The sequence below is a fragment of the Heterocephalus glaber genome, unplaced genomic scaffold (genome assembly GCF_053883595.1).
Source record: "Heterocephalus glaber isolate CG9 unplaced genomic scaffold, H.glaber_assembly_v1.0 deba00001572, whole genome shotgun sequence".
In the NCBI taxonomy this organism is placed as follows: Eukaryota; Metazoa; Chordata; class Mammalia; order Rodentia; family Bathyergidae; genus Heterocephalus; species Heterocephalus glaber.
Window position 1 is genome coordinate 12,489,186 of NW_028258357.1, and position 23,497 is coordinate 12,512,682.

Below are 23,497 nucleotides of genomic sequence, written 5' to 3' on the forward strand. Positions count from 1 at the left end.
AAGGTGATGATAATACCTATTTTGTAGTGATGGCTTTAATAGTACAGTGTTTCTTTTGTCTTCCCTTTTTCTTGTTTTAAAATGAGACAAAGAGGGAGCGCATTTATGTCAGAACTCTCAGAAACCAGAAGGGGCTGTGTAGATGCTATTTCTAAGCTTAGAATAGAGCATTTTTGTATTCAAAAATGTAATCAAATAGTAGAAAAGGAAATGACTTATGTTGCTTCTCTTCTCTGTTATCCACCCAATAGGTAACAGGATAGGGCAGGGCAACCCTGCGGTGAGGAATAACAATATTGGACCAGGGAACCTGTTTGCACAGTTTTTTCTCAACCCCTTCCAGGTAAAAGAGCAAAGTCATGGCAAACAGGATGTCACAACACCTCTCCCTAACTTTTCGGACCCTCTGATGCCAGGGACCCCGCATATGGAGGAGGACAGGCACATAAGCAACGAGTCCCCTCTGCTGCCTCCTCCCATTACCTCGATGGTTGGTTTTGCCTTCCATTGATAAAAGCACAGTCCCTTGGAAATGAACAAGAGAAGCAGATATATCCCTAGGCCCTGACAAGTACTTATGGAACGCTGTGCTTTCATTTTCTGTTCTACCTATAAAGTGCGTGAGGGGAAGGCTGAGCTATCTTCAGGAAAAGCTGAAAGCCAAGGACTTAGCATGCTCGACACCTGCCTCTAGGAGGAGCTTCTAGATGTTCTTTGTAACTGACGTCCATCTGTTGCACAGTTTTTTAATTCAAATACTCTTCCTTCTCAAGCCAAGGCCGAGAGAGCAGCCAATTCTGTGGAAAGATCTTCTTAATAAGAAATGAATAAAACTATCAGTGCTAAATAAAATCGACCACTGTGAAACTTGGGTTAAATCCCATAGGGAAGAGTATGCGAGATTAACTGTATTATATAACAAGACCGCCTTTAATAGCTGGCACGGTTCTTTTTGTTGTTCCAAGGGAAAAGCAGCCAAGGTTGGAGCCAAAGCATATGATATCATTTTAAAGTGCTGCAGCCTCTGGAATTTTTCCTTCAAGAGATGTCAGGAATCAGAGTTTTATTGTAATTTAGGGTCATTTTAAATGTTCAATACTTTTTAGGTTTTCAAAGTTATACCTTCTGCTTCCAGCAGCCTCCGGGAGTGTTTCTGTTGTTTTGAAAGATACTTTTCAAGTGGGAAGTTTTAAAACTATGCAAAAAAAGGAGGTTTTACAGCACTAGGCGTTTGAGTGATTGAGATGGATGAAAGGGATAAAGTTGTTAAAGCAGGCCCACAAGCCCTTTCCCAGCTGTGTGTGAGGACTCAACAGAGGGTTAGCTGGGCACATTCCAAAATGGCAGCACCTTTGCCCGGCCAGACACTGGGGACCTCCGCACACTCGTCGTCAGTTGTGGCTGGCAAGCAGACCTTAGGGTGAGCCATGTGAAACTTACCGTTTCTTTTAGATCAGAAATGATAGAATATTGGCAGTTTAATATGGCTCAGCTAACACTAAGATGAAAACTATACTCAGTGAGAAAAAGTACAGTGAGCCAGCGTGCAGGACTGTGGGAGAATCCAGGGAGGAGGTCCTGATACTCAAGTGCGTCAGGGACAAGGCGGGGATGGCACAGCTGTGTGTTGTTAAGCAAACAAAACCAGCTTCATTGTAGTACTATTAGCATGCAATAAATCACACATGTAATTAATATACCATTTGATAAGTTTGACATGTGTATATACCATCACCACAATCAAAATAATGAACAGTATCTGTCATCTCCAAAGCTGTTCTCATGGCCCTGTCTAGTTCCTTCTTCCTATCATGTCTAACCCCAGGCAAATATTGATCTGTGTTTTGTGATTAAACATTCATTTCCCAGAATTTCACATAAACAAGAGTCTTACAGTACTCTTTTTTGGAGGGTCTGGCTACTTTTCCACATACTCATTTTTAGATTCATCCATTTTGAAGTGTATATCAGTGTTTCATGGCTTTTACTGCACAGCACTGTTTTGTGGAATAGATATGCTGCAGTGCCCTAGTTATGTTCCTGTTAGGGCCTGACACAATTTAAAGGAAGAGAGGTTTGTTATGGCTCAGGGTTTCAGTCCATGGTCAATGGCCAGCTGACTCCAAGGCAGAAACAGCATGGTGGAGAAGAGCATGGCAGAAGAAAGCTGTTCAACCCATGGCAGCCAGCAAGAGGAGCCAGAAGGGAGGAAGCAGGGACAAGAATTCACCCTTCCAGGTCACACCCCAGGGACCCACTCCGACCAGGACCCACCTCCTAAGAGCACGGTCAGCTCCTGAACTCGTTAATGGATGAATTCACTGATTGTATGGCGTCCGGTGATCCAGTCACCTTCCAAACATGTGAGCCTGGGGAGACATCTTAGATCTAAACCATAATACATCTTGTTTATTCCTTCACCTGTTGATGTACTAAGTTATTGGCTACTCCAGATGAAGCTGCTGAAACCGTTTCTTTGTGTCATTTTATGGATAAAGGCTTCTTTTCTCTGTAAAAACCTTGCAGAAGAATGGTGGCACTGTATGGTAGGTGTGTGTTTAACTTAAGGAGCTGCCAAGCTTTTTTTTTTGTACTGGGGATCGAACTCGGGTCCTTGCGCTTGTGCAGCAGGCGGCAAAACCACTGAGCTAAATCCCCTGCCCAGCTTCCAAACTTTTTAAAAGTCATTTTCCCATTTTGTGATCCTACCAGCAATGTATGGGAGATCCACCTCCTCCTTACCCTTGCCAACTTGGTATATCGGTCTTCTTGATTTTAACCATGTTTTTCATTGTACTGTGAACACAGCATGAGACCTGTACAATACGGTATTGTTAGCCATAGGCACTGTGTAGTTCAGCAGATCTTTAGGGCTTATTAACCTTGTATAACTGAAACTGTACTTGTTGGACAGCAAGTCTTGGCTTCCCTTCCCCCACCTCCTGGCAACCACTATTCTATTCTCTTTCTATGTTTTAGACACCTTAAATAACTAGAATCATGCAGTATTTGTTCTTCTGTGACTGGCAACCTTTCTAATATGAGTAGAGTGAAACTGCATTATGGTTTTGATTTGCATTTCAAAAATGACTAGTGTTGGGTGTCTTTTCATGTATTTCTTTGCCATCCATGTATTTTAGCTGAAGCATCCAAATCTTTCCCGTTTTTAAAAGTCATCTTTATTGACCTTTAAGGATTGTTCTGTGCATTGTAAGTCCTTTATGATATATATATCAAATATTTTCTTCAATCTGTCATTTGTCTTTTTGTATTCTTAACACTGTCTTTCAAAGAGCAGGAGTTCTAAATTTAAAAACAGAAGTTCTCATTTCTTGTATACATAATGGTTTGGTGTGACTTCAGAGAAATCTTAGCCTAAGCTAAGGTTGCAATTTTTTCACCTGTTTTCTTCTAGAAATTTTAAAATTTTAGGTTTTCCACTTAGCCCAGTGGTACATTGAGTTAATTTTTGTGTATGTTATGAGGAGTGGGTTGAAGCTTTCTCTGGCATGTGTACATGTGGATAACTAATTGTCAGCAGCAGTTGTTGACAAAGACTATTTTCTTCCAGTGAATTGCCTTTGTACCTTTGTCAAAGATCAGTTGTCCATACCTGTTAGATCCATCTCTGGACTTTAGTCTGTTCTGTTGATCTCTTTGCCTATCTTTTCTCTAATATCCACTGTCTTGATTTCAGTAGATTTAGCACAGTCTTGAAATTAGATAACTACTCCAGCTTTGTTCTTTTTCAAAATTATTTTGGCTATTCTGGTTCTTCATGTTTCCTTAAAAACTTTAGAAACAGCTTGTTAATTTCTGTTTAAAACTATACCCAGCCAGGCATATTGACACACACACCTATAATCCCAGCAACTCTGGAAGGCTGAGGCAGGAGCATCTCAAGTTCAAAGCCAGCCTGGGCAACTTAGCTACTTAGTGAAACCCTATCTCAAAATTAAAAGAAAAAGCTGGGGATGTAGCTTATCGTGAAGGCCCTGGATTCAATCCCAGTTATCCCCACACATATTTGGGGCGGGGGGAGCTGCACTTTTGATTGGGCTTTCAGGAGGATGTGTCCATGGGAAAAAACACATTTTTATATCTGAACAACCTGCATTTTGAAACCAATACTTCATTTAAAACATTTTTCACAGCCTCACTCCTGAGTTGAAAACCCACCTGTGCAAAATGGTGTTGATGCCAAAGGATATAAGGAAAAATAAAATGTTCTAATTCTGTTCTTTATTTCCTATGATTTCACCCTCTTTTCATCTCCTCTAAGAGGGAGGAAGAGAGAGTAAGACCCTGGGTCAGGCCGACTTTCACCGCGGGCAGAATCCACACAGGTGCTGCCTCACTCGTCCTCCTCCCTGCCTGCCCAGGGCTCATCCACCAATCAGCTGACTGTCACTTTCTCTCCTCATTTGGTGCAGGAGCCATGAGTCACATCCCCATTGGGCCTGGGAGACCCTGCACGCTGGAAAGCAACTGGAAACTAAGTTTTCTTGTGCGTGGTGGGAGAGGCTGGGTGTTGGGGGGTAACTGGTATGAGGGTGATTTTAGTGAGCTGACAAGCAAAGCCTGGAATTTTGTGAAACCACCCAATTTTCAAATGCTGTCTCTATAGTTTCTGAACTGCACAAGCCAAACAAAATACTCACGTGGGCCAAATTCAGCCCATTGGCTACCAAAGTGCAGCTCTGATGTATGAACTCTTTTATTTGCTTTCAGGGTCAGCTCTTTCATCAGCTCCCTAAAGGATTCATTTCAGCAGTTGCTTTTGCACACTCATGATGTGCCAGGAAGTGTGAGGTGCCCTGGAAATCAGTCAGGGGCAGGGAGAACTCTCCTCCTGGGTCGCAGGGACTCTTGCTCCAGTGTGGGACTGAGGCGAGGTGTAGGGAGGCAGCTCAGTGCCACCTCCTACCCTCTCCTCTATTTTAGGTTTTTAAAGATGGGCATGGCTGACGATGTCTGGAAGAGTTCCAGGAGGCTCCTTTGAGATGACAGATGACAAATGATTAACTAAAGAGGAGAAATTAGTTGGCCAAATGTGCTCTAGAACCATGCTAGGCAGACTTCTGGTTGCTAATCAGGATAAAAATAAAATAAAAAATGTTTTGTTTTGTTAAATTTTTCTTTCCATTTCTCACACACACATACACACACATGATTCTAATAGATCTGTGTCTTTTCAAAGAAAATTTTCGGTTAAAATATAGAAAAATACCATCTGAAAAAAGCTTTTATTTTTGAGAAATGTAATGAGAGGATTAAAAGAACATGAATGATGCACATGTGTTACTTCCAAGGTCCTTTCATCCATGCACTGGAATTGTTAACCTCAGTGGTTTACTTCCTGCCTACTCAGATGGGCCTCTGAATGTCGCTGTGTCACTCACTGAGTTCCATCACCAGTCAGTGTGAGAGTAAGGAGGTGGCTTTCCTCCTTCAGCTATGTTTCCTTCACTGATAAAGTAAGTGGGTTGGTCTGGGTAGATGGAGTTGAAGCCTAAGCTCCGTACTGGTGCTGTAGACGACCCCCACATGATTTATATATAATTAGCTAAGTTTGCCCCCTGCTATAATCATTAGCACCTAAAAAGTGCCTGGCAACATAGCGTTGTCATTAATATTTGCTAGATCAATGCATCTTCTCTTCAGAGTGCCGTTGCCTTTTATGTGAAATGCGGCATATTTCAATTAGATGGTATAAATTATTAAAGTCTCACTTTGGCACATTTGAAATATCACAAACCTTAAAAAATTAAAATGTTATCAAGAATCACAGAATTCCAAACCCTGTGGAATTCTCCACTGTGCTTAGCTCTTATTACCTGGCAGGGCCTCCTGAGCTTTGTTAGTTTTGCATCTTAGGAATGCAGCCCTTTCATAAACTGCAACTGCTCCTTAAAGTTGCTGTTGTTGTTTTGTTTTGTTTTTAACTAAACTCTTAAAAGATATTTGCTAAGAGTCACTGCCAACCAGACATTGTGTGAGGTACTAGATGTGAATGAGAGACATATAGTCCTGTGGTCCTGGCCTCAGAGTTCACAGTAGTATACACTGCAAGCTCTAACTCTGAGCCCCCTGGTGCTTGCAGGTTAATGTCTTTGGGCAGACCTTGTGTTCAGGCTTTGCTTGCATTTATTAATTTATTAAATCTATATATCAATTTTGGAAGTATGGCCATATTGACAATATTGCTTCTGCCTATCCAGGAACAGGATATCTTTCCATTTTCTGATGTCCTCTTCAGTCACCTTTTTCAGAGCACTATGCAGTAGTTTTTATTATAGAAGTCTTTCACTTTCTTTATTGGGTTCATTCCTATGTATTTAATGTTTCCTGAAGCTATTGTAAATGGTATTGATTTCCTAATTTCTTTCTCAGTGGATTCATTATTGATGTACATGAACACTTAATTTTTGAGTATTGACTTTCTCTTATACCTTGGTGGTTGTGGGCATTTGGCTTTGGCTAGTTTTCTTCCACGTACTGCTCCTTTTTCAGTCAGTGCTTAACATAGCATGATCCTCCACCTGTGCCCTTCCATTCCATCTTGTTCACATTGGGGCACCCATGTCCAGGTTGGGTGCTCTCATCCACTGGGTTGAGTGAGTCTCCTCAGTGGATCTCCCTGACACTCTTCTGGTTCCCATGTGTGGACCTTTGAGGACTGGGAATGTCTGCCCACTTGCCTTCAGCTTATAGGCAGTGTAGGCAGAAGACTTAGGCAGGGAGCAGAGCTCAGTGAGTTATTTATGTGTGGACCCCGCTGTAATACCTGTGCTCCGCACTGTCTCCTGAGCCCATGAAATGTCTTTTCATTCTGCCAGAGATGGTTGGTATTGGAGTGAATCTCTTTCGCTTGAGTTTTGTTGAATAACTGATACAGCTTCATGGAGGTAGGAATTGGTGATTCTGCCCTTTTTTTTGTTAGGCTTTATTATTATCTTTGGTTCATTTTTTTAGGTATTGGCGGATGGAGACTCTAATCAGGCCTCACCCTACCTATTTATGTAGAACTCATCTTGAGATCTTTCTCTCTTCAAATTAAATATGGATGTGTAGGAGGGGGGAGTTCATCGTGATCCAGTTCAATAGTAGAGGAGTAATTTCCTACCTCTAATCCTGACAACATTTTACTATGTAGAGTTGTCCCTCTTTCAAACTTTGTTTAATTCTAGATTATGCAGTTTCTTTCGTATTCAGGTGCTAAGTAAACTCCAAGTAGGAGCAGTGGGTAACAACTATAGAATAGACAGCAAGGCTACACATGTATGTTGTAATTGTAATGAATCATTCCTTTTAAGTCATTTATCCAAAAAATCTCTGGTGAGTACATTGTGCATGGGACCCTTCTGGCTACCTGGAACACATCACTGAGCAGCATGGACAAAGCTCCTTGCTGGTGAATTCACACACTGTCAGAGGTGAAGGCAGGGAGGAGTGTATGGGATGAGTGATAGATGGCATTAATAAACAGAGCATGTCTATACAGTATGTCACATGTTAGAAGGTAATGTGTGGACAAGGGAAATCGCAGGGTGGAATGGGAGTTGAGGTAGAGAATAGGGTGGCTGCATTGAGAAGTCACATTTGAAGGAGGAAGTGAGAGAAAGAATGTTCTGGGAAGAGACAGGAGCTACTGCAAGTCTCTGTGGTTCAAGGTGGCTGGTGCATTCAAGGAGCAAGATGAACAACCAATTGAACAGAATATGAGAGGATGACTGGCTCCGCAAGCTGTAACGAGGATTTCTAGTCTCTGGCACTGTAGCAAAGATTTACTGGCCCATGTATTTATTTCACTGTTTCTCCCTCCTTTGGAAGGATAAGTTTTCATTTACAAAGAAGAAACAAAGAACAAGTGTTGGAAGCAATGGTACATAATTTTAGGAAAAAATCATTTCATTAGCCTAGTTCTCCTGCCTACAGCCCAGCTATGGCATTCCGAGACAATTACATTTTGGCCTCTGGTCACAACTGAGACCTCAATGATCCCGTGATGCTGTGATGCTCCAGGGCAAGATTACACCAGCGGGAGACATCCTGGGAGGAAGCAAATCTTCATCTGCATAGTTCCTCCTCATTCTTGGATTTCCTGCCCCCTCAGGCTTTTGTTACACCTTGTTTATCCCGATGTGAGGTCCTGAACTCTCTGCATTTCATTTGTTACATGTTTCTCCCGATGGACTGAATAAAGACTGAATAAACGGTGCAGGAAGCTCGGGTCTTTCCACTGATCAGGCCCGAAGCTCAGCTTCTTCTCCAAGTCTCATTTTTCTGCCTTTCCTGTATAATAAGTTAATTCGCCTTGTGTTGCTGTGGCTCGCAGGAGACTAGGACTCAGTGCAGAGGTTCTAGTAACGTCCTCCTTCCCTGTTCCCGACAAACAAGCATTACTAAAAAGCTGAAAAAAAAGTCTTGCTATGTTCTGTCTTAGAAGACTTGTAGAGAAAAGAGTATGAATACTGATCATTCATTTAATAAGTCAAAAATCATAAGAGCTGTAGAAAATAATAAAATTGCTTCTAAGACAGTATACCATGTTACATCTAAAGGAGGCCTTGGACTTCATCTCGTTTACCTTTTTACAAATGAAAAAACTGTCTAAGAGAGACTGCACCCTGGGTGATGTGGCGATTGAGTGGCAGATTCCCATTTAGACGGCACCCAGGCCTGCCTGCCCTTAGCCCAGAGGGTGCCCACATACCCCCCTTTAATTCAGTGAGAACTCAATTATTGCTAACAGTTTTGTTGAACTTCCGAGACTTGACAGTCAAATCAAGTGTTCCATGACAATAAGTAGGATTTATTTGTATTTTGCAACACAGCTTTGTTCTTTGAAGTTAGCTGTCACTTCATCATCCTGGAAATCAGTTTTAGAAAAACCTGTTGATTTCCCCACCTTTCTGGAAGGCCCAGATTGTTCTTTGTGATTATCTATCAGAACAAGGGCTTCTAATTAGTTTCAAGGTGCTTTTTCTCCCCCTACCCCCTTCAAGCATCCAGTCCCTCAGCCAAAGGATGTTTCTGTAGAGGCTTTGTACTCAGGGACCAGGGTTAACACCTGAGTCCTGGGAGGTGGCCCTCAGTTTAGCTTGCCCAGCTTGGAGCAGTCCCAGCTCCAGCCCACAGCTCCAGATAGACTCCCACCTGAGCAGCCCTAGGGCATCATGAAACAAAGGGTTACTGCATGGTTCTCAGCTTTCCCTTCCTTCCTCCCTTCCTCCTTCCCTCCCCACTCCCTTCCTTCCTGCCTTCCCTCTCTCTTTTGTCATTTTTTTATGCTCATTGTAAGTTTCTGGCATACTGTATCTCATTAACGTATGTATGAAAAGCTTATCTTTTTCATTTATATGCTTTCATTTCCATTCCCATTCCCTTCCCTGCCAAAGATAACTTCAAATGTATATTCTTTTGTGTGTGTTTTTGTAAGTGGTGTTTTTGCATATTATTTCTAATTTGCATTTTTACAGATCTCACTGTTTTCCTTACATGTTTTACTCTGCACCACACTTAGTCCATCCTTTCTAACTCTGCCAATGTTAAGATGTGCACCTTCCTATTTATCTCTTTCCCAAGTAATACGCTTTTAGGTTGCTTCCACCTCTTCCTCCAACAGTGTCACTTCATATAAACAACTCCATTCATGACCCCTCATGGATGAGAGAGAGAGCAAGCGAGAGAGAAATAAGCATTTTATATTTATACAATGGAATATGTGTTTGTGTATGTTTCAAATCAGGACTGCTGAGTTATAAACTATATGTATGTTTACTGCAAGTAACGAATCTTTGCACACAGACAACCTTATACATATCCCTTATGGGTCTGTCCTCAGAATTTTTCATGATACTTGTAACTAAGAGCAAGATTGTGCGTATGCTCGATTTCACCCATACTCCTGTCCAGAATGGCTGCCTAGTCTTCAACCCCACTTGAAGTAAATAAGGTTCCAGCATCACATCCCTGCCAAAACTTGGCGTTGTCTAGACTTCTGTGCACATAAAATGATTTATCATTGTTATTTCCATTTGTTTCTTTTTCTTTTTTTTTTTCGTATATCCTTTTATTGGTACATTTTAGGTGTACAATATAATGACATTCATCATTGGAAATTTGCACCTTTACATAATCTCTTCGTTATTATTTTTTCCCCCTTCCCCTGCCCTCCCTTCAACCCCTCCATCCCTCGATGTTTACAAAGACTTTGTTTCCTTTTTTTCATTTTCTCATATTAATTCTATTCCCTTCTTTCCTTTCCCCTATCCCTCCCATTTCCCCTTCCCCTTTGCCTCTTTTCTTCCTATTTCACATTATCTATTATACCTTTTAGTCCTTATTTACACTTTCAGTTTCTCACACCAGAGAAACTATTCGGTATTTACACGTGTGTCCTATTTCTTTCACTTAAGAGTATTGCCTCAATGTGCAAACATTTAGCAATAAATGTCTCTAATTTCTCATTTTTGATGGCTCAGTAGTACTCCATTTTATAAAAAACACCACATTTTCTTTATTCAGTCTCCAGTTGATGGGTACTTGGGCTGTTTCCAAGTTTTAGATATTACAAACTGTGCTGCTATGAACATGGCTGCACCTATATCACTGTGGTATGATTCTTTTAATTCTTTGGGGAAGATACCCAGCAGGAGAGTAGCTGGGTCAAATGGGACTTCCAGTCCCCCATTTCTGTTTCTTAAATTTCTGAGTTTCAGCACCTCTTCACACGCTTTCTTTGTGATTCCTCTCTTTGTATCACCCATTCTTACTTGTGCCTTTTTCCTGTGAAGGTTCTCACCTTCCCCATTGGTTTTCAGGAGTAACTCCCATAGTCCCGATAGTATCCCTTTGTGGCTTTAGACAGTAACAAATATCTTCTGCCATTTTTCTCTGTCAGCTTGGATCCTTGTCCCCTTCGTTAAGCAGAAGTCTTTAATTTTGATGTAAAAAAGTTAATCTTTGGGGTATTAATTTATCACCCCTCACTGCAGGTCATAAAGATACTTCCATATTGTTTTCTCCCAACTTCATAATTTTACATTTTATGTTTGGACTTTTGTCACCATGTAATCCATATTGTTTACAGTGTGATATCAAAGTCCTGTTTTCTTTTTCTCTATGTAATTAGCTAGTTTTCTCCAGTTTGGGGAAACTCCTCTTTTTGCCAGTATAGAATTTTAATTGTCATTACAAGAATGACATTTATGTTATAGTAATGTCCCAGCTACCACATGAATCATTCTCCTTTTATCCACCTCTTGCTTTGTTTTAAATTTTAATAAAATTTTCCTCATTGAGTTATCTTTACCGATTTAATTCCCAGATCCTTCTCATTGCTTATTTTATTTTTTATTATACCAGTATTTGATTATTGGTAGAATGTTGAAATGCAGTTTTGTTGGTTTTTGTTTTAAGTTAATCTTGTACCTGGCGATTCTGTTCAATCCTCTCATTCTCATGGATCGTCCTTTAATCCTGGTCTTTCTCTACGTGTTGTGCGAAATAAGTGATAGTTTCATCTCTTCAAATGCGTGTACTCAGTTTCTTCTTTCTTTTTAGCATGGGTCAGGACTTCCAGTAATACATTCCACAGTCGTGAGGACAGAGGGCATCCTTGTCTTGTCCCCATTCTTGAAGGATATATATTCAAGGTTCTCCATTAAGTAACTCAGTGCTTACTGAAGGCTTTCATAGTCTTTTTTCCAAGTTAAGAAAGTTCCTCACAGTCTGAATTTTTAAAGAAATACGTATATCCCCCACCCCCAGTACCCAAGGCCTTTGCAATGAGCTGCATTCCCAGCCCATTTTTTTTATAAAATGGTGGGATATGCCTCTAATTCCAGCACTGTAGGAGGCTGTGGCAGGAGGAGCAAATGTTCAGGATATTTATTTAATATGTATATTGGCATTAATAAGCTAAGTGTGAAACTTTTAGACCTGACTTTGAAAGCAATAAAGAATTGGAAAGAAGACTTTTAAGTGTTGAAGTAAGAATAGAACTATGGGTGAAGGAAGAGGAGATAATTGGAGGGGTCAAACTATGTTTTTTATTTATGTCACAAGCACAGAGACGGGGATCTAGCGATGATGAGTAAGTGGAGGGGACAGTGGTGGGAGCGGTTACCCCATCCTTTGAAGTAGATCTTTGGCTTCATTGTGATAGGTGGGTTTGATAGTGTGCATTGTTCCTTTTGAAAGAGGGAGTTTTATCTTCACTGAGAATGGGATTAAAAGATTGCATGAAAGACTTAGGATCTGTATAATGGAGAACATGTTGGTATAAAAGGGTTAAAGAGTTGCTTAGGTGTTTCAGTCCTAGAATGGGCATTCTCAAGCCATGATGTCTGGTGGCCCTTAGCCAGGGAGAGTAGCACTTTTCCTCAGGGTATGTGAACCCATGTGCTTGTGGTGAAGTGGGAAGTGTTGCTAGCAACTGGTGGGTGCAGGGCAGAGAAGCCCTGGCTTCCCAGGCACTGGAAAAGGCCCTCCCAGCATGCTGTCCACCAGGAATGCCAGTGGCACTCTGGACAAACGCTGTCCCCAGCTATCACTTGGGTTCCAGTTGTGCAGTTTTTGCCATATCTATGCACTACTTATACCGCTAATTTAATATTTTTCTTTAAATTTACTTTTCATTTTTCACCGACTTCTGTCTTATTTAAATTTTTCATTTTATATCTGCTTTCTATTTACATCTGAATCCTTGCGGTCGTGGATTGAAATGCTGCTGATGGTCTGTCACATACTGAAATGGACATGACTGGTGTAAGGCAGGATGCTCCTTCACCTGCTGCCATCTTGCCCGTGGCTCCTGGACTGCAAGAGCTCTGAGAAACACTGGCCAGGCTGCCGCAGTGATTCAGTGATATTGTGTGCCTGGTTGTGTGTAGCACAGTATATCCTTAGGAATTGACACCAAAGCCTCAGAGCTCATTTTTAAGTAACCTCGTGTTTCAGCAGAATTCAGGAGCTAAAAGGCGCCTCATGAGGGAAGAAAATGTTCAAATGGAAAGGAGAACAAGGGAGGAGGGAGGGAGAAAGGATGGAAAGGATAAGAAAAAAAGTGAAAATAGAAGGAAAAAATGGAAACAAAGCTTCTGTACATAGGGAGGGGAGGGAGCTTGAGGGGGGGATGGGATAAAATAAAATAAAATTTATTAAAGGGCCTCATGAGGATACTTTTCCAGGTAGAGGTCAGAGGGCACCCACTGCTGCTCTTGCATGCCATGTGTGTAAAGACGTCTGGTTAGATGGGCTTGATTGGCTTGGCAGGGTCCTGGGAATGCACCAGATATCTTTGACCCAGTCTATGTCTGCAGACTTCTGCCATCTCCCAGTTGTGTGGCACTATTCACAGGGGGATGTGACCCTGAAAATGCAGAGGAATCAGAGTATGACCTGTCCGCATCACCAGACAGTTGGCTCACAGCATCTGTTGTGTTCAGGGTTGGCCAGGATCCACAGCGAGGGCAACAGTGAGCAGCAGAAACACAGATGCTCCCTGCCCTGAGACTCAGAGAATGGAACCAGAACGCAGCCAGAAACAAAACAAACCTTGCCCCAAACTCACTAGCAGCAAATAAACCAACAAGCAATTAAAGCTTCATGCCAGGCCCCTTGAAAAGTGACAGGCAGGCAAAGAAACCCTACCTGACCCATCAGAAAGAGTTCTGGGAAAAGAAGATGAGGAGAAGAAATCCTCAGACAGGTCAGTGTAGAAAGAGTGCAGCTGAGGAGGTGGGTAGGTAGCCTCCAATGTCAAGAAGGCCCTCAGCAGAGGCAGGAGGGTGCCCAGGGCAGGCCGTCTCCTGGTCTCTGGGCTGAGTTACGGGAAGGGGCATGTAGGAGCAAAGGGGGTCTGGGCAGGCCTGAGTCCCTTACCTGGCCTCTAGAAGAGGAGACAGCTTGGGAGCCCCACCAAGAGCAGGCCCAGGGGGTCCTGCCTCTCCTGTCCTCCAGGCAGCAAAGTGCATAGAAAGCCGCAGCCAGCTTCAGCCTGTAGCTCAGGGGGAAAAGCATAGCGGGTCCCCCACAAAGGGAGGGTAGTGTCACAGGTCCATCAGCTTCCTGTCAGAGAGCAAGCAGAAGTCTGGCCAGAGATGCTCATGCCATAAGTGTGATGGTGAGTGTCGTGACAGCCCGGAAGTGCTGTGGTGGAGGAGTGAAAGCGAGGAACACAGCTTCCACCAGGAGACGTACAGCTGGCCTGGCAGGAAAGAAAGCCAAAGCCCAGAAAGCTCAGCCTCATGAGGACATTATGCTGTAGAAGAGTTCAGTAACCATGGGATTCTAGTTACTTCTTATTTATTTTCTTATTTATAATTGTGGTAAAATATGCACAATATAAAATTTAACAGCTTAACCATTTTTAAATGTACAGTTTAGCAGTGTTACATATATTCCTGTTATTCTGCAGCCAGTGTCCAAAACTCTTGCCATCTTGCAAAACTGAAACTCTATACCTGTTAAACAAACACTATCCCTTCATCCTCCCTCCTGTAGCCCCTGGTAACCACAATTCTTCTTCCTGCCTCATGAATGTGACTACTCTATAGACCTCACACGAGTGGAATCACACAGTATTTGTCCTTGTGCAATTGGCTTATTTCATTTAACCTGATGTCCTTAAAGGTGACCCATGTAGTAGGATGTGTTAGGATTTCCTCCCCTTTTAAGGCTGAATAACATTCTACTGTAGGTGTTTACCATATTTTGTTTACTCATTCATGTTAGTGGACACTTAGGTTGCTTCTACTTCTAGGATGTTGTGAATAATGCTCCTATAAAAATAGGTATACAAATACTTCTTCAAATCCCTCCTTTTAATTCTATATGCAGAAGTGGATTGCTGGATGTATACTAGTTCTTTTTTTCTTTTTTTGAGGAACTCACATATTGTTTTTCACAGCTGGCAATGGTACCATTTTACACTCCCACCGAGAGTACCATAAGTTCAGACTTCTCCACATTCTCATCAACACTTGTTCCTTTCTGTGTTTTTAATGGTAACCATTTCATGGGCTTGGAGTGGAATGGAATTTTTAAAAGGAAGCACCAAGAAAAGAAATTGAGAATAAGAACGGTATATGCATACCCATGTTTATAGTGGCACAGTTTGTTATAGCTAAAACTCGGAAACAGCCCAAATGTCCATCAACTGGTGACTAAAGATGTAGGGTTTTTTTTATAAAATGGAGTGCCACTCAGCCATAAAGAATGAGAAACCAGAGACATTTATAGCTAAATGGATGTGCATTGAGGCCATACTCTTAAGTGAAATAAATAGGACACAATGTGTCTGAATAATTTCTCAGATGTGAGAAACTGAAAATGAGTTTGAGTAAATGAGGATCAAAATGTATAATAGATAATATGAAATAGGAAGAAGGGAAAGGAATAAATATGAGAGAAGGAAAAAATGGAAACAAAGCCTTTGTAAATAGGAAGAGATGGATGGGTTGAAGGGAGGGCAGGAGAATGGGGAAAAAATAAGAACCAAAATACATCATGTAAAGGTACAAATTCCCAATGATGAATGTCATCATATTGTATACCTAAAATGTACCAATAAACTTAATGAATTTAAAAATAAAAATAAGATAAAATTATAATAATCTATTATAAGCTACTGTAAAAGAGAAATTCTTCATGTTAATTTATGTAACTGAATATTTATAATATATTTATAATAATTCAGTATTTATGATGCCTCTGTTAGTAACTATAACTGAGAATATATATTAATAATTAAAAATTTTATTCTGAGGCCTTAAAAAAAATACAATACCAGCCTAGAACCAGAAAACAAAGCTGAATAGATGTAGCTGAAAGTCCCATGACCGGCATGAGGGGAAGCAGAAGACAGTCAGAGGAAGAGGATTAAAATAAGGAGAGAGAAATGAGAGCCATGGAGGAAAGGCAAACCCCTCCAACACATGGAGCAGAAAAGAATGCAAAGACGGGAGACAGGAAGAGTTTTCTAAAAGGAATTAAGAACTGACTCTAGTCGAAGATCAGGCCACATCCCTGCAAAAATACATTGCGAAGGGCAAAGATACCCTGGTCTAAAGCCTCAGTACTGTGAGCCCAGACAGAAAAGGCAAAGAGCACAAAATGTTGGATAACTGAGTTGGCATCAGAATTCGCCACACCAGCATTCCCTACCAGAAAACATAAAGTCTACACACTTGGAGGGGACTAGAATCATTTAAGTAATAGTGAGTTATACTCAGAATTCAAAAGCATGGTATTTAAAAATATACAACTGTTTTCCTAAATGTGAAGGTATTACTCCAGTGAAGTCAATAACAGTCTTGACCTGAAAGAACTCAGAGAATAGCATGACCATGACCATTTCTTGAAAAAGACCACTCTGTGATGAAATGGACCAGTTGACACAAATCAAAGCACCAGACCCAGGAGTAGAAAAGCTATGGTTTAGAACCACTAATAACAGCAAAACCACTGGTGAGCAGTCAGCCATTATAATGTGGTCCCCAACAGCTTGGGAGTGGGGAGCAGGATGTGGATAATTGTTACAGAATCATAAGTATTAGGCAGCTGACAAAAGTGATGTAAGTGAGAAAAATCAAGAGGTGTGAAGAAAAGGGAAAGGAGAGGCATATAAAGTGTTATTATAGAGCATTTACAGTATGTGAAAATGGTTAGTTAACCCCTAGGTTTTCACAGTTTTTCTGTGTTAAATCATGTACATGTGTTTTTAAGTATTTAACTGCCAGTCAGAACAGTATTCCATTTACTTCTGCTTTTTCTTGTTAAATGTAAACAGCTTTAAATAGTTTTTATTAGAGAAGAGCTCTCATATTATCATTTTAAATGAGATCATTTATATCTGCCTTTATTTTGAGCAGTATATGTGCATAAAGAGATGCCCAAAATATTGTTCACCAACTCTGAACCCGATGGTGGGCTCTTAAATGATGTGCTTTTTTCTTTGCAGTTTTTTTGTCCTTTGAATGTTTTAACAGAGTCATATTTTATAAAAACCAAAAAAGCGTTACTGTTATTGTAAAATATTGATTAGCAGTATCATCATTATTCTAATGGATTCTTAGTTCTTTTTTTTTAAATTGCGTTTTTGACAATAGCAAAGATATGGAGTCAGCCTAGGTGGCAGCAGCTCACAAATGCGTAGAGGGAATATGGTGAATAGAAACACTGGAGTACTACTCAGCCATAAAGAAGAATGAATCCAGCCATTTTCAGTAGACTGGGTGGAATTAGGGGACATTATGTTAACTACATAAGCCCAGAAGATTCCAGAAAGATAAGTAACACAAGTTCTCTCATAGGTGGAAGCTAAAAAGTAGTTGACCTAAAAGTTGAATTGTGATTTCCAGAGGGTGGGGATCACAGTGTGGGGAGGGGTATGGAAAGGGTACTTGAACTTGGTTAGTGAGCTCTGTATCATCACACAGAACCCCGCTGATATGTATGTGTTAGTCTGTGTTAATAAAAATATACAAAGTTTTGCAACTGCAGTGTTGATAAACACTAGAGAAAGTTCTGAACAGTATTTTGCCAACTTGTTCTTAAGGTACTGGCGGCTGACTGCCTAGAGGCCAAGGGCAGGGCAGGGGCAGAGAGCGCAGAAAACACCAAGTCTCCTAATAGGATGGCCTTGGTCTTCTGCTTGGATCCTAAATTAAAACAGCCGCTGACATCCTGTGATGCTGTGCCTAACTTGGAAACAGCGCCATCACCTTGGGGCCCTGGAGGGCCCTCCCAGACTCTGTGAACTCCGGCTGTGGCTTGTTCTCCTGCCCCCGGGCCTTTGCACATGCAGGTGGAACACATCACTCCCTTTCCTCGCCTTTCACCCCACTGCTTCTCCTCTTAGTCAGGGCTTAGCCTGAAGCCTTCTTCCTCATCAGAGCTCCCCTGGCCCACAGTAGGCCAGGTCCCCGTCTGTATAGCTGATGCTGCTGCTCATGGTTACACTGGGCACAGCTCCTCGCGGTCACAGGTTTAGCAGATTGGCGTCAGGAAGACCAGGGTCTGGTTTAGGAAGTGCACATTCAGCCTCTCGTCCTCCTCCATCTGGCAGGCTCAGCCAGGGTGCTTAGCTCTACCCGGCCCGCCCTGCTCCCTGGGCCCTCCCTGCTCCCTGGGCCCTCCCTTCCCGCCACCTCAAGGCCTCTATGGTTTATTTTTTGCAGCGGCCTCTAGGCTCCAGCCTCCGTTGGCACCTGCACCTGTCTTGGTCATGGTCCCTACGTCACCCTGGGGACAGGGGAGCTGCTGGTTTAGCCTTTCCCTCGGCCAGCCCTGCTTGCAGGGGCAGCAGCACCAGAAGTGAGCCCGAAGCCAGCCCCTCTCCCACACCTGGCCCTGCTGCTGGTGAAGACAGTGGGGGGAACCAGTCGCCGAGCAGTTAGCATGGGGCAAGCCTCAGCATGCTTTACGTAGAAGAGAGATGGGCCAAATGAGGATCAGCGGGTTTCTCTGGTCGGATTTCTAGTTACTTTGGTTTTCTTGTTTTCAGATTTTCTGTAGTAAACCTTTTCATAGATACTAAGGGTGCTTTTTTATTTGTATGAGTGCATGTTTGCAGTACGTAATGATTACACCCTTCCTGGGGAGTCGGTTCATGTACACAACACTTCCCAACTCTTCCTCATCCCCTTCTGCTCCCTGCCTCCCCTCCCTCTGTCCCTCGGTCCTCTTCCCTTTTGCTAAAGGTCTGTGTCCCTATTTGCTATAAGTCAGACACGCAAGCTTAAATACAGCATGGCTTTTCTTACGTGAGAAACCCCAAATCTAAATAAATTAAAGAGCAAAATAAAACCTAGGTGACAGGGGCCGGGGAGATAAAGGGCAGTAAGCCCGGAAGCCTGGTTGTACTGAGTAGCTCCGGGCAGGCCAGGCCCAGCCCCACACCACAGGAGCAGAAGCGTCGCCACCTCCCTCCCCACCGTCCTCTCTGCCTGGTCCTCACCGGTGTGCCTGCTGGCTCCATTCACCTATGCCTCTTCTCCCCCTAGGTGACCCGGTGCCTGGGATCCCCTCGCACGTCCTCAACAGCTCCCCGTCAGACCGGCAGATCAGCCAGCTGGCGCAGAAGCTGGGCTCCGAGTGGGAGCACGTGGTGCTGTCGCTGGGGCTGTCACACACAGACGTCTACCGCTGTAAGGCCAACCACCCCCACAACGTGCAGTCGCAGGTGGTGGAGGCCTTGGTGCACTGGCGGCAGCGCTACGGGAAGCAGGCCACCTTCCTGAGCCTGCACAGGGGCCTGCAGGCGGCGGAGGCGGACCCTGGGCTGCTGCAGCACATGCTGGAGTGAACTATGTCCCTGGATGGGTCCCCTCCAGCCTCGGACTGGCCCCAGAGCAGGAGGTTTGTTTTGGCCCTTTCTTTTCAGTGACCCCTAGATGGTAAGAGAAAACAAGGTTTCTACTTGACATTACTTAAGACCAGGTTAGCCAGGTGTGATGGTCCATGCCTGTAACCCCAGCACTCTGGGAGGCTGAAGCTGGAGGATCGAAAGTTTCAGCCAGCTTGGACAATTTAATGACTTAGCAAGACCCTGTCTCAAAATTTTAAAAAGTTTTTAAAGGACCAGGGATCTAACTCAGTGCAAGGGCCTTGAGTTCACTACCAAGAACCAAAAATAAAAATAAATACCGTATAACTCAGTAGATCTCCACATTGTTTCAACAGCCCATGATTTTTAATTGCTTGAAGATTGCATTGTAATTGTGCAGCTTTAAACTGTGTGGTTACCTTTTAATAGACAAGGAAGTCGTAGTCATTCAAAAAAAAGTACCATGTTATCCCGTTGCATGCAGGTGTCCTGTACATAAAACATCCATTTTTATGTTGCCTGGAAACTGAACTGTGGACTTTGCTGTTCATAATGATGATGATAATAAAAAGTGAACTACTATTTATAATGTGCACTTTTCATGAGAAAGAGTTGTGGGTTTTTTCCCCTCATTCTTGAATTGCATAGATTAAGGGTGTAAAATGACAGCAGTCATTTCTTTGGAACAGAATTGATAGTAACAGGGAGGTGGTTACTTACCCCAGTTAAGGTAGATAGCTCAGGTAGGATGTTTGTGTTAATCATAAGACCCAAAAGCTCCTGGCAAAGATCAGGCCAAGTACCAGCATGCATACCCAGGACTGTGATCCTGTGCTGTTTATCGAAAGCATTACATTGGGGCAAAAAACAGGGTGCACACCTCTCCCTGGACGCCACAGTACTGAAGTGGAGCATTCCTGAGGAGTGAGGTGGCTACACCTGCCCTTTCTTTAATAGCACGTGGTGTCTCTAAGGTGCTTTCCCGTTCATTTCCTGGCCTTTTCCTAAGTGTGGTCTCACGTGGACTATCCCGCATTCCCGGGAAAGGAGGGCAGGAGACTGAGTGGTCTGTCTGTTGAATGAGCAAAAACTGTGCCTTTGCACACTGGCCCTGCACACCCTGCCCAGCTGCTCTGTGTGGCTTCTCCTCCCTCGTTTCAGGCTTGTCCAAGGAGCTTCAGTCCTGTCCCCCACCCACAAGCTGCATCGCCTTGGGCACGTTACTTGCCCTCTCTGGGCCTCAGTTTCCTCACTGGTAGAATAGGGAAATGATAGTACCCACCTCCAAGATCTTCCTGATGACTAAAGCAATGATGTCTGCCAAGGGAGCATCCAGAGCTCTCGGCAGGGGTAGCTGTCAGTTTGCTGACAGCTGAACATGTAGTTCGAAGACCAAGTGAATAGTGCCTGAAGATTAGGAGGCTGTAGGGCAGCGATGGCAAACCTATGGCGCGCGTGCCACAGTGGGCACACAGAGCCCTCGCTGTTGGCACCCAAATCAAGTCGCCTTAGCCTCACTGCAGGAGCCGAGCATTCAGGTCTAATTGCAGAGTTGGCACTTTGCAGTAAATAAGTGGATTTGGGGTTGCACTTTGGGCACTCAGTCCTAAAAGGTTTGCCATCACTGCTGTAGGGGATTGATGCATTTATTACCAAGCCTCAACAAGTTCTGTGATTACAGTGGACTCTTGACTTACGAACTCAATTCGTTTGCGAGGACTGATTGTAATTCAGGTTGGTCAATGAACATTCAGGGTCCTCTACACAGCCTTCAAAGTCTGTCTCCTATATATAGGCAGATCTCAGGGTCCTTAGACACTGGCCCAGGATATCTCAATTAACGCCACACAGCAAAGGATGTTGTAATGTTCCTTCCAGAGCTCTTTAAGGGTTAAATCTGTATCTGAGACCATCTGGAAGCACAAGAGGCCAACATTCGGGTCGTAACTCAAGACTTTGGTCGTAAGTTAAAACTAAAATTCTGGTCATAACCCAAGTTGTTCGTATGTCAGGCTGGTCATAACTCATGGGTCCACTGTATATTAACTTTACAGTGTGTTTAAACAGGAGAGGGGCAGTTGAACATTTTCAATTCCCGACCTGTCCTTAATAATTGGGTAATCTATTTCTTTACCTTCACATAACTGAAGATTGTTCAAGGAGGAGTACATTCCTCCCTCCAGTCTTGGGACAAGTACACAGAGTGGTAGAGTTGAACATGAAGCAGATACTTGCAAAGATGGCAGTGGTGTACTGACATCCTTTCGGGCACCAGGTGACCATATCCCCTTTGTGAAAAAGATCGGTTATTCCACATTCCATTCATTCAGTGAGTGCAGTTCAAAAGGCTTCGCCACTGGCCTTATCAGCCCTCATTTCCCATCTTGCTGCCCAGTCCCTAACTCATTATCTTATGGCCTGTACTTCTGTGGCATCTTCAGTAAACTGCTTGGCATTCTGAACCTGGACTTGCTCTTTTGCTGTTTGCCCCCGGGTTTCCTGATAGAGAGTTGCTTTGGCTTCTGTTGTCACCGCTAAATCACATTTATGCAGGAGTGAGTATAGCTGGCCTCAGCTGCCTCTCGCTGGCTGGCGTGTTAGATGTGAGTCGATGATTAGCCGTGTCACGCACGGACACTTCTGTGCCCTGTTGGTGGGAGGGACAGACAGTGAAGACCAAGCCTGGGAAGGGCCAACGGGGTAGTGGGGGCATTGGGGCCCAGGCTTGTTGCTGCCCTTAATGAGCAGGGCGTCTCCACCACCAGACAGCAGTGGCAGCTCCTCGGCTGCTCACATTCTCACAGCCGCTCCACAGTCACGGCTCACTGCCAGTCCTTTCCTCGGGCTGCACAGGGCGGGACACCACAGCCTCTGCCTGCTCCCCAGAGAATCAGGGAGCTGCCCACAGGGCTGCCTTGTGGTCTCACACAGGACAATTCCAGAGACCACCGACCTCCCGGGAAATTCTGAATGGGTGCAATGGGCAGCAGGGCCTTTGTAGGGACTCAAAGTAACAACAAAATACTAGTCTTGCTCTACTTTGGGTTGGGGTGTGTGTGGTCAAGAAGGAGGCTGTACATGTGTGAGCACCTGTGAGTGTGCCCCCTAATGTTTTCAAATCCATAACTTGTGTTAAATTGTGTCAACACAACCATCTAAGTCACTTTCAGGTGCTGAGGCACAGTATCTGACTCCTGCAGTTAAATGGAGGGGAGGTTGATGGTGGCTCACGTGATCTCCGACTGCCTAGAAAGGGGGATGGACAGTAAGGGCTAAAGAAAAAAGACAACAGGGCCAGGGATTTAGCTCGGTGGCTCCGCCGCCTGCCTCACAAGCACAAGGTCTGGAGTTCGTTCCCTGGTACCAAAAAAAAAAAAAAAAAAGACAACAGAGTTGCATGATTTCAAAGTATATGGGGAGCCTGGAGATCAGTGCCTCAGAGCCGGTAAAGACAAAGACTCTCCAAGCTTGCCACATTTATTGGGCTCATAGAGGGTATCAGACAACTCGGAGGGTGGCGGTAATCCTAAATTGAGGAGGATCTTATAATCGAGGAAGTATCAGATGTTTCAGACAGTAATCCTATGACAATGAGGATGTTACCCTGATGAGGATCTTAGGTCAAGGAGGAGCTTATGTTGAAGAGGCCAATGAGATGAGCAAAATGTTCTTACAACAGTAGGTGGGATGAGTTAAGCTGATAAGGAATTTGTCCCTCCCCAGCCAGGTGAGACCTTTCTCTTTTTGTATTACTGCTCAGGATGTCTTCGGCTGATGTAATCTTGCCCTTGAGAGTCACAGCATCACGGGACCATTGAGGCCTCAGACAGCCCTAGTCATAATTTAATTGTGAAATGATTTTTCCCCAAAATTATGTAGAATGGCTCCCAACATGTCAGTCCATAATCAGCAGGCTCCGAGGTAGGATGGCATGGTGGACAGGAAGGAGCGAGTGAAGAGAGGGAGACAAACCCTGGGGTTCAGGCCACAACCCCAGTGACAGCCTGTTCTGACCAGACCCACCTCCTAAACCAGGCAGCTCTAAGTCCCCAAAGCCAATCACTTTCCAAAAGCCCTGCTAGGAGTGCTTGAGGCTCCCGGGGTACATCTAGATGTAAACCATAACAACAACTAAAGTACCTGTTTATTGCATCAGTTTGA

At 43.5% G+C, this 23,497-nt stretch overlaps 1 protein-coding gene across 4 annotated transcripts in view; it reads left to right on the top strand.

Annotated features, from left to right (window-relative positions):
- Positions 1-19,918, top strand: part of Cradd (CARD and death domain containing adaptor protein) — a 246,968-nt gene extending 227,050 nt beyond the window's left edge. For all 4 annotated transcript variants that reach the window (XM_087192807.1, XM_004844958.4, XM_021258467.2 and 1 more), the window contains one exon: positions 19,014-19,918. In XM_087192807.1, the coding sequence (XP_087048933.1) occupies positions 19,014-19,315 (302 nt within the window). In that variant the 3' untranslated portion in view covers positions 19,316-19,918. The remainder of the gene's footprint in view (positions 1-19,013) is intronic.
- The last annotated feature ends 3,579 nt before the right edge of the window (positions 19,919-23,497 follow it).